The sequence below is a fragment of the Sphaerodactylus townsendi genome, linkage group LG05, assembly GCF_021028975.2.
Source record: "Sphaerodactylus townsendi isolate TG3544 linkage group LG05, MPM_Stown_v2.3, whole genome shotgun sequence".
Lineage (NCBI taxonomy): Eukaryota > Metazoa > Chordata > Lepidosauria > Squamata > Sphaerodactylidae > Sphaerodactylus > Sphaerodactylus townsendi.
In genome coordinates, this window is record NC_059429.1 from 38,073,974 (window position 1) to 38,085,988 (window position 12,015).

Genomic DNA, 12,015 nt, shown 5'->3' on the forward strand with positions numbered 1-12,015 from the left:
TCACAGCTAATGGAAAGATTGGCACAGACTGCCTGTTCTGCCTGCTGGGGTTTGTGAGCATGTGATTGGAGGAGAAACTAATGTGCCCCTCCTTGGCAGTTTATGTAAGCTGCATCTTCTGTTGCCTTCCTTGTCCTTTGTTGTGTTGGGGAGCTTTGGGATTGTAGCTCAGTGGCAGAGCATGAGCTTGGCGTGCAGAAGGTCCCAGTTTCCGTTCCTAGCATCTCCAGTTCAAATGGACAAGTGGCCCTTCTGCACATGCAGAATAATGCACTATCAGTCCACTTTCAATGTACTTTGCAGATGGATTTTACTGTGTAGAATAGCAAAACCCACTTGCAAAAAATTGTGAAAGTGGATTGAAACTGAATTATTCTGCAAGTGTGGAAAGGGCCAAGATTGCAGGTGATGTGAAAGACTTCAGCCTGTGACCCGGAGAGCAGTTTCCTGCTGAGTAGACAAGATAGACCTTGACAAACCAAAAGTTTGACACCATATAAGGCAGCTTCATATGTTTTGACACCATAGAAGGCAGCTTCAAATTACTTTTCATGTTTCCACTCAGGAAACATCACATCCAGGGGATTTCTCCTCTGATTGTGGGGGGCGGGGGGGATATCTTATGCAAGTCTCAATCAGTGGTTGGAGGGAAGATAAGCTATATGCCACATGAATATTCTGCATCAACCACAGGAGAAGGGTGGTACAAAGCCTTTGGAAGGTGCCACCCTTCAAAAGATCACTAGTTGCCGCCCTGAGCCCTCTGTGGGAGGGCAGGATATAAATTAAATGTGAAATGAAATGAAATGAAATGTGGGTTGCCTATTGTGGCTTCCTCCTTGTGGAGGAAAGCCAGAAAGGCTCCCACACTTCTTATTCCACAGACTCTCTAAAATAGAGTTGTCCAAGAGGGCATCTTTACAGATGAAATACTGTAATTTAATGCAGTAATTCAGAAGGTACTTTCATAAAGGGAGTAGAACTGTGATCCATGTCGGTGGGCCTTTCCCCACTTACTGTAAGCCCCGCGCTACTAGAGGAGAGTAGTGCAGGGTTCCTCCTCCCTCCCCACGGCAGGGGCGGCCACAGCGCAGCCGCCCCGACGCTGCCGCTGTCGCGCCCCCTCAGTGCGCGGCATCCCAGGCGCTCTTCTGAACGGCGCCTTTTGACGACCCCGCACTGAGCGCGGGGTCGTGGGGATGCCTGGGCACGCGCCTGGGATGCCGCACGCTGAGACCAGCGCATGGCATAGGGGGGATGGAAGGGAGTGGGGAAAGGCCCATTGTTTGTTAGGTGTGTTATCGTGCTCTTTCAGCATTGCTTTCTACTTTTGCAATTCCATTTTTGCATTCTTTTTCATTTTTTGTCATCCTAGCTCTAGTGCATTTTATTGGCTATCCCATACTATTCAGCAACATTGTATTACACACCATGCAACCTGCCATAAATCTCAGTGAAAAAAGGTGGGCGATAGATAAAATAAAATAAAATCATCAGACTCTTGCCCCCAAAGATATGTGTTATGTGCTGTCACTGCAGGGATGTTAAACATGTGGCTCAAGGGCCAGATTCAGCCCCATGAGTGAGTTTATCAGCCCTGAAGCAACTCCACCCTCACTCCCAACCTGGCCTGGTGAGCTCACCCACACTTCGCTCCAGATTTGGTCTGGCAAGCCATACACACTTCCTCCCCCGGTGCCAACCACCTCCCCCAGTGCCGAGCTGGGCTGGCAAGCCTGCTGGGGGCTTGCCAACCGAGGAAGCCACCCCCACCCCTGTCACATTTATGCCATATCTGGCCCTTGTATCAAATGAATTTGACATCCCTGCTCTATTGAGTACTGAGCATAACTGCTCATGCGCAGGACTCTAGTGCTTGTCGTAATTGCCTACAGGCATTTAGCTGTTTATATTCAAATAATAGAAACCCCAAAATGAACAGCTATCCTATTCAAAATGACTCCATTGAGCTTCAGCTAGGTCAAAACAGCTACATGCATATCCATCCACATTATTTAGCTGCTTCTGGGCCCCTGATGAGCACTGTAATGCAAATTAAGAAGTATCTTTGTACTGGTTCAGTGGTTTGAGAGTAAGCCAGCTTCTGTATGCAGAGTACCTCCTTGCTAGACTCTTGCATAGCAAAGGATAAGGAAGGCTGAAATCACAGCAGTGTCTGAATTTTTAATAAAATCAAAAGGCGCAGATGTGACTTGTTTAATCATCCTACAGAAGTTAGAAACGGCTATTATAGACATTTTAATTCTTCATAGAAGCATCGCAACCCAGTGCTCAAGGATCAGTGCCTCTTCTGGGCTATCTATGGCCATCCACATGTTCAGGGCTGTGTATCAATATTTTCAGGGGACTCTCTATGTAATACATTGGTAAGAAAACACTCACAGAATTCCTAATCCTGTTTTGCATGCCAGTGAGTCATTTCAGGGGTTTCTTGTAACATGGGTTGTGTAGGCTGAGTCTCCCCATGGAAACCCAACATCCATTCTTTTTTCTGTCCATTTTCTTTAATCTAAGTAAATGTCATGAAAACTCAGGATGTGCATTCTCTTAGTCAGTTCCAAACCACAATACACATACATGAGGAGGTAAATGGACTCACAAAGAATTCACTGCAAAGCTTCTGTCACACACATTTACTCTTATGGGAATTTGGCCTCTGATTAGAGCAGGCATTTCATCCAGCATTTATTTTCCAGATCCTGTTAAGAGGAGGTTGCATATGAAATAAAATGTGGGGAAGTGAGAAAGCACAATGATCATTTAGGTGGATGTATATCTGATAGCTGAGAAATGAACAAATGGATAATATTATAATTAGTTCAGGGAAAGATGGATCCCTGTCCCAGGGAGAATACAATTCATAAGTTCAAAGCAGGGAGAGAAGGGATGAATAGATATGAATCAACAGAGTTCAGTGTATTGCACTCTCACCCCTAGCCTCCCTGCAGCCCATTAGCACAACTACCTTGTTATTCCACATCAGTGCACTGAGGCCAGTAGTACCCAGAACCTTTTTAAAATAAATAATCCCCACCACACACACACTTTTTAAAACCTTGGGATAAGTATCCAAAGTCAGCCACCCATTGATTGGGTACTAGTATAGACCTATCTGGTCAGCCCTCTACTTCCCCTGAAGTGAGGAGGTTGAACTTGTCCCATATCCCCTTTTAACTGGCTGAGCTGCCTATTTCAGCACCTTTCTCCATTGGAGTCATAACCTAAATCTCTTGGGTAGGTTTACTACAAGAGGTAAGGTTTTTAAAGCTGTATTGATTATATATTCCAGAAAGCTCAGAGATTTGGGAACAATCTTTAAACAAGTGGAATAACACAGAATCATATAAACAGCTATGAAAATGCAATTATTGGCTTGATCTGCTTTCAGTCTCTAAGTATCTCTCCCTTTGTTTCACCCCTTTGTTGAAAAACTTACTGAAGTTTGTCACCAATGATCTGACAGAGCTTCACTTCAACCTGCCCCATTTATGGGCTTTCGTGCTAGCTAGGAAGTTCCTTTCCTGGGCCTGTCAGACCTTGGGGTGCTGCTTCAAAATTTCCACTAAGAAGACTTTGACTAATCAATTCAAAGTACAAATTAAAGATGTTTTGCACCCCTCAGCAAAATTAGTGTTGCGGGCACAAATGAAGAAATAAGGCAGAAGGGCGAAGAATACTGTCAGGATGGTCAGATAGGTGGGATTGTTGATTCTAATTCCCACCCCCACCCCCGTAGGCATTAAAATAAAAGTGGAAACTTTCTGGATTGCAGCTAGGGATGTTATTGTCCACCTCCAACAGATAAGCCCCAGCTCAAACGGGTATTGTGCCTCCTTTTTCAAGTGGATCAACAAGCATGCATGGATTTCTCCCATACACCAACCCTATAAAGTTGTTTGCAGGTGAGATAGAATGATTGGTTCCAGTTAGCAAGTCAAACAGGGATGTGAACTGAAATTACTCAGGGGTGTTGTGAGTTTTCCGGGTTGTATGGCTGTGCTCCAGTAGCATTTTCTCCTGATGTTTCACCTTCAGAGGATCTCTTCTGAAGATGCCAGCCATGAGGCAGGCGAAACATCAGGAGAAAATGCTACTGAAACATGGCCATACAGCCTGGAACCCCCACAACACCCCATGAAAGTCTTCGACAATACATTGAAATTACTCAGTTTGAGTCTAGCACTGTAATTACTACGCCACCCAGCCTCACTAATTGAAAAGTCCCCCTAGGTACACAATGCAATTGACACATTCCTGTTCTACAGTAGTTGTTTATTTGTTTATTGGATTTGTATCCTGCCCTATCCCCGAAGGGCTCAGTAGTCCAACTTTTTTTGACTAGGGCCCAGCTGTAACCCTGATACTGCAGCAGTGAGCCCCACTTTTAATTTCTTTCTCCATACAAACTCCATCTTGGGTCTTCTTTTTCTCCCGCTCTTCTCTCCCTTCCTCCTTCCTTTTCTTCTTTGAAAAAATGCAAATGGAGAGAGTGGGTAGTATGTCCTGCCTTCAACCAGGAGATGAACCATTTTGGTCCCACAGATGGGGGACCAAATATCACATGTTCCCCACAAATATATTCCCCACAAATATCATAATGCCTTCACTTGGCATAAAAGTCATTTATTGACAGAATCCAATTTTCTTTTATAATCATGCCTCATTGTTTTGTTTCAGACACAGATCAGCCCCAAAGAAGGATGGCAAGTCTATAGTTCAGCCCAAGACCCAGATGGACGGTGCATTTGCACGGTGGTTGCCCCTGAACAAAACCTCTGCTCCAGAGATGCCAAAAGCAGGCAGCTCAGACAACTGCTGGAGAAGGTGAGTGGCCTTCATTCATTTACCTGTTATGGTACTCCTAGAAATCAGTTCTATTTTCCATAAGAAAAGGTAAATACTGATGATTTTATACCATGCCTGTGAATTTAGCAGCCAAGTTAACTGAAAATTAGGGATGAATCCAAAATTCAAACCTGAAGCTAACCTGAAGGCAGACCTCTTCAAATGAATTAGAAGCTCTCCAGTCTAAAAACCTTAAGCTGATGACCGGTTGAGCACAAACCCACTTTGCAGTTTGTGCCCAGCTCATAATGGACTTACCTGAAGGATCAGTGTTCTACATCTCTGGCCTTCTTCTTTCCCAAAATGTATCCTTTTGAAGGAAGGTGAATAACCGTGCAATCCTGGGGAGGAGGGACTGTTTAGGAGACAGTGTGACCCCAGCACTGATGAAAATACCCCTTGCACTGGCATTATGGGCCTTTTTACTGGTGCAGGGGCACTTCTGATCCCCAGGCGGCAGTGCAGCTACAGTGCCTGTGCTCCTCCGGTGCAGGAGCTGGCACCAAAGGGGCATTCTCTAAAGCAGAGCTGGCTTTAGTCAGCTTCTGGAGACTTTCAGCCGAGGAACACCCCCATTTGCCAGCACAGACTTATGCTGGCAATGTCAGTAATCCAGCTCACTGAGCTGCACAGGCCACTTTCCACAAGATAAGGGGTAGCATTGCTTTTGGCTTGCTGTCTACAGTGCAGCAAGCCTCAGCACAACAACAACCCCCCCACATACACACACACACTGCACTGCCCAAGCCAAATTAAACATGATACCATGCCCAAGCCCACCACAGCAATAATTCCACTATTTGAAAGATGAAATTCCCCCATTTACAAATGCCTAACACTAATTAGGATCATGGCTTAGGGGAAGGGGCTCCTATCTTTCCTCCTCATGCTCTTTTAAAGAGAAAAAATCTCTGGCATTTGGGGTCTTGAACATAGTGTACAAGTGGGGAGAACAGGGCCCCAGGGCCCTATCCATTTGTCAACAGAAGGCATTTCATTCCCAAAATGATGGAAGTCTCCCTCTGGTGGCCTCAAGAGCACCATCTTGTCTGCTTTGACTCTAATCACAGAGTTATTCATGCCAGGCAGCATGAAGACGAGAGTAGCTTTGTTGTCAAGGGATTCATGAGATGGGACAGCAACACACAAAATTACAAAAACCTTGGTGTAGGAGTCCTCACTCCTCAGCCTTAGTAGCTGCCACCAGCCCCTTTTCACTACCCAAGCAGCCAAAAGCCAAGGACCAACCTTCCAACCTTCCTGAGATTAAAGTCAAGAAAGTCACCCTAGCAAGGTAGACCAGTTGCAGCATGAGTTTCACAAAACAATTAACCTGGTAGGTGTCACCACATAGGACTAGGTGCTGGAATTAGATTGAAGCCACATGAAAACAAAACACCACAAGATAGAATTAAAGTGATTGTGCAAGAATATTTTAAAAAGAATTGTGAACAGTGAGGATTAAAATAACAAACGCTAAATCAAAAGATTTAACTACTCAGTAATAATATTAGTTCAGATTACCAGGTGCCATTTTTCCAGGCTGAAACTCTCCAGAGAGAGCAGCAGTGGCATAGTGGTTAAGAGCAGGTGCACTCTAATCTGGAGGAACCAGGTTTGATTCCCCGCTCTGCCGCTTGAGCTGTGGAGGCTTATCTGGGGAATTCAGATTAGTCTGTGCACTCCAACACATGCCAGCTCTTCTAAGCTGTCTCAGCCCCACCTACTTCACAGGGTGTTTGTTGTTGGGGAAAAGGGAAAAGAGATTGTAAGCCCTTTTGAGTCTCCTACAGGAGAGGAAGGGGGATATAAATCCAACTCTCTTCTTCTTCTTCTTCTTCTTCTTCTTCTTCTTCTTCTTCTTCTTCTTCTTCTTCTTCTTCTTCTTCTTCTTCTTCTTCTTCTTCTTCTTCTTCATTCAAAGTTCACTCTTTCCAAAAGTCAGCATGGACAAACAGCCTGTCTGACCCATAAAGAAGGTATGAAATTAAAAGGTCCAAGATTGGATCAAGGATCCATGAATAAGGCACCAAAAGCAAAACTGGACTGAAAGTGGGGCAAGAAGGAAGCTGAATGTGCTTCCATATGTATGTGTGTCATGATCACAAAGAGTAAAGGACATGAGTGAATCCAGGAGGCATAAAACCACTATTGAAATCTGATGCAAAATCCCTGTGTGATCCATCAACAAACATGAGGATTTTGTAATGTGTAGACTGGCCCACAGTTATCTGCAGATCGGTGCAGTTACTGTGCTTCACTGGAGAACATTTAACTCACCACAGACAGATGTATACCAGAGACTGAAAATGAGCCCCCAAATATCAACAACTTGGTACTTGCAGAGAGGTCTCAAATAGTACAGGTCAACAATTGATATGTCATGTATGACTGCTGGTGTTGAAGCATCCACAAGTCTTTTTCTACACTTGAAGCAGAACAAGGGAGAAATGAGGTGACAAAAAGGCAGTCCCATCTCAGCGAGGAGTCACATTTTTAATATTTGTCTATGTGAAGAACTTCTTGCAAACAGAAATGTAGCATGGCAGGTGGGCCTGGAAACTTTCTCCCTGATATTCTAGTTTTTTTCTTCCAGTAACTTTCTTTTACAGGAAGAAGACTTTAAGAATGGCATTACCAACTCAGTACAACAGAGAACAGTCCATTTGACTGTTTCTAGAGTCTGCCACTTTTGGTGGGTGGCATGTATAAACCCAGCCTGAGCTTAGCACTGATAGGCCTATGACAGCAAAGTTGAGGCACCAATGATACAAACATTATCAGTCTCCACCTAATTGAAGGCACTGCAGTGAAAGCCCTAAACAGCTGCTGAGTCTGACAGTGGATGCAGGCATGAGTGAATGCAAGCATGTTGCAAACACAGCTACAGAATATCACATTCATGGCCTTAAAATCATTCAGTGACGTATATTCAAACAAGCCGTGGAGGTGCAACAAGATGGTTGTTGCTATTGTAAAAGTACCCTTAATGTCATAGACTGAGGTCCAGACCAGTAGAGCTTCCTACAGTTATTTTGATCCAGACCAAAATGTGAGGAGAGGAAAGGTTTAAGTTCCCCCACCTTAGAACTGTTGTTTGTCCATTGCAGCAAGTATACTGGTTTGCGTCTCTATGTTTTTTTCCCCAAGAGCCAAATAGCTGCTCTGTGGGGTCATTTCAGTTTGGGAAATCTGCATTGGGAGGAGAGAACCCTTTCCCTTCTCCTGTCACTGTCCCAATTACCTGACTGATAAAAGAAAGAGCACTGAGAAATTAATGCACAGAGCTCTCAGTATCCACACAACTGTTATATGGCCTTCCTCATTGTTGTAGGGCTGCCTCAATTCATTGTTTTTATGGATAGTCAGACTGGGAAGCTTTCTGTATAGAAAGTAGAAAACTTATGATGTGTCTATGTATATATCTGGTGAAGAAACAAATGTGTGTTCACATGGACTTCATCAAATGTTGCCATCAGTTTTCCAAAGAAGTATTTTGGGGGGAAAGAGCTTCTGACAGTAGCCAAACTACCCTCCCTTTAATTAAAAAGGTAACACTGTTTTGTAAGTCTGTCCTTTTAATTTTTACTGTTTAGAGCTGAAATTGTTATGATGGTTTGTTTTCCAAATCTGTATTTAACAAGTAAACGATGATAATGTTATTAGAGTCCTATAATTATACAGTGGCCATAATCACCGGATGAATCCAGCTAGGTACAGGACACATTAGCTTGCCAGTCAGATATATGTTTGCTAAATACCAAACAGTGAGCCCAAGTCCCACTCATAAAGAAAAAGGCCTGCTGCATCTGTTCATGATTTCTTGGTCTGGCCTTGCTTCAGTGAAATCCACTTCATCTTTACCTTGGGTATAATTGGATCATCTGATTGTTCCAAAGAAATTAGCTTGTTTTCTGAGTAAGCTGGATCATGCTTCTTTGCAACAGTCAGTATTTAGGGTTGGCTTATTCCAATCACGAATTTCAGTATCAGAACAGGGGCTCAAGTACAGACACTGGGAATGGATTCCTCTGCAGGCAGGCAATTCATACTCTTTTACACATTCTAACTGTAAAGCTCTTCGGGCATGAGAGTGAAATATGACTTCAATTTTATCTAAGCAAAGTGTGCTTCTGCTATCAAAAGTTCGGCTCGCTCAAGCGATCTATCTGTATTTGTTCATGATCAGCTCTAAGCTCTTTTTTATTTTGCATAGTGATTTAGGAAATGACTTAAGCGTCCATAACTCACCATGCTAAAATATATACCTTCCCAAAGACTTCTGAGAAGGCTTAGCAGTCAAGGCAAACCCATCATAAAGCTCTCCAAGCAGTACTCCAGTGGTCACTGTGAACAAGGTAGGGCAATGTGCAGCTGTTAGAAGGAGAGCAGGGACTTCATTAAGCTGAACATCTTTTCACTAAGAACATAATAGGCAAACATAGCTGCAAGGTTTGAACAACTGGGCTGCTGCTGTTCCTAGAAGTTGCTTATCTTACTTGGGCTCTACTATTTGAACAGACATTCAGAGACAAAGGCAATCTTTCTTTTGGGGTAAAGGAATTTGTGAGCATGGTAGCAAGATATATATCATTTCTCAGATAACAGGGAATATTTGTTCAGTTGCTCCAATTCTGACCTTATTTGTTAACAGACAAAAGATAGTTGCATTTACAGTCTTGAACTACAATGCTCTTGAGGCTTGTATTTAATTTCATAGCATTAATTCTTCCTGTAACTGTAGATAACCTGCATGTCACTTATTTAAGAGAAGCCCCATTGACATAAACTAAATTATGGTCCTGTGAATTCTCGATATAAAGTCCCCCAAGACAATCAGTTGACAGTACTTCAAGGCCAGAGTCTGACATGACCTTTAAAAGGTGCAGCAGAGTATTACTAGGTGACCATCACACCAGCAGGATAGCCAAATTCTCCACAGTGTCCCAAATCAGATGCACACAATCAATGTTGGAGATGATTGGGATGGGGATTGACCTGAAGGAGAAAGCCTCCTCAGTGAGAGTGCTGAAGGCAACTGAATGGCAGTTAAATAGCAGTGGTGACTCACCAGAAACCCCACCTCTCAGAAGCCTGAGGCAAGCACACAGCCAGACAAAGAAAAATCCTCACACACACAAAAGCCTTCCCAAGCCCTCAAAAAGCAAACACACAAGCCCTCCAAAGATGAACCCAGTTAAAATATTTTACCTGAAGAATACCCCCAAAAAAGCACAAGTCACCTTTTGCCTTCTGTCTGTTCCTTTTCTGCTTCCTCCCAGAGTTCAGGGCACATGCCTCTGCCTCTTGTCACTCCAACCTGACCTCCCAGCAAGTGTTGATATACTAAAGGAACTGGAGGCTCCATGGCCATCTTCAGGTCCAATATTAGACCACTTCAGACTGCTGCCCCAGGCTGATGTGGACAAAGTGAAGGCAACTATCTGTCTACTTGATCCGTGTCCATTGCGGCTTATTAAAGCTGGTCCATCCCCTCCTGTTGGAAATTATTAACCTTTCCTGCAAATTGGGGGTTTTCCCAGAGAGTCTAAAAGAGGCAGTGGTGAGACCATTCTTTAAAAAAAATCTCTGAATCTATTTGATCCAACTACCACCCAGTGTTGAACGTATCATTATTGGGCAAGGTAGATGAGAGAGCAGTAGCGGAGCAGCTCCAGATGTTTCTAGATGATGCATCGGCCTTGAACCCATTCCAATCTGGTTTCTAGAATGGTCATGGGATGCAGACCACTCTGGCCACCCTCACAGATGAGCTCTGGCTCCAGTTAGACAAAGGCAGATCTGTGCTGCTGCTGTTGTTTGATCTAACAGCAGCATTTGACACAGTTGATTGCGATATTTTGGCCCACTGCCTTGGTGTCACTAGCATTCAGGGAACAGTCATACAATGGCTGATCTCATTTTTCCAAGGTCAAAGACAGTATGTGGCACTTGGCAAGGATATGTGACCCTTGCTTTGCAGACTGCAATAAGAAACAATCCTTTCACCAAAGTTATTTAACATCTGCTTATGACCCCTTGCTCAACTGATCTGGAGCTTTGAGTAGGATTGCCCCCTTCATTCTCACTTTTGGGGTCCCTTTACCATCTACGAGACCCATCCTTCTCCCCCCCCCCCGAGAGGGTTTTAATATGGGTTTTATTGTTGGACGCAACCTTATTTATTGTATTAACCGCTGTGTTTTAATTTAATGGTTTTAATTTAATAATTTAATAAAATAAAATTTAATAAAATAAATTAATTTAATAAAATAAATATCCAAAAACACTTCCAGAATAATTTTATTTGCTCAGCTTCTACAGGTTTAAGGGTAACTATAAAAGTTTGGATTTGCTATGTGCAAGATTTCTCCCCAAAGCTACAAGAGGTTGATTCAATAACTATAAATGCACAGCACTGGGACTTTACCGCAACTCCATAGGATTGAACTGGGTTATGTAAAGGTAAAAAGTATGCCTTTTTGGACCTGACCAAAGGTACTGAATTCTGTGACTGACAGGTTTTTTTCAGTTGTTACATGTTGGTGGTCTTACCTCACAATACCAGTAAATACCTGAATTCCCTAATATACATACAGTCACCATTTTGTGTGAAAAGGGTAGATGTATCTTTTTCTGTGAGGAAAAGCTAAAGTGTCTGGGACTTTTCATGAATTCAGGGGCACTCAGTGAAGATGATGGGCAATAGATTCAGGAAAGACCAAAGGAAGGACTTCTTTACTCAATGAATAATTATATTGGGGAATTCACAACCATTGGACATAGTGAAGGTCATGAGCATAGATGGCTTTAAAAAAGGGATAAACACACTGATGGCAGAAAGGTCCATAATTGGCTGCCATAGTAAGTAAAGGGAACCTCGATGTATAGAAATAACAAATCTTTGAATACCAGTGCTGGGGGGTAGCACTGGGGAATCCCTTGGACTCTATGGCCTGTTTGTTGGCCCTCCAGGGCAAGTGGTTGGCTACAGTGTGAAACAGGACACTGAACTAGATGGACTTCAGAGCTCTTCTTATGCCCACAGAAATACTAGGTTCCAAAACACTTTGTGGTCATCATACAAGCTTCTTTATCATATTTTGCCCTAACAAACAAGTTGTTTGAAATGCAGGATATGTGTGGGGG

At 43.3% G+C, this 12,015-nt stretch overlaps 1 protein-coding gene across 2 annotated transcripts in view; it reads left to right on the forward strand.

Annotated features, from left to right (window-relative positions):
• The window catches only part of OLFM3 (olfactomedin 3), a 199,406-nt gene that overhangs the window by 155,414 nt on the left and 31,977 nt on the right, over nucleotides 1–12,015 (forward strand). For both annotated transcript variants that reach the window (XM_048497146.1, XM_048497145.1), the window contains exon 2: nucleotides 4,699–4,845. In XM_048497146.1, coding sequence (XP_048353103.1) covers nucleotides 4,699–4,845 — 147 coding nt within the window. The remainder of the gene's footprint in view (nucleotides 1–4,698; nucleotides 4,846–12,015) is intronic.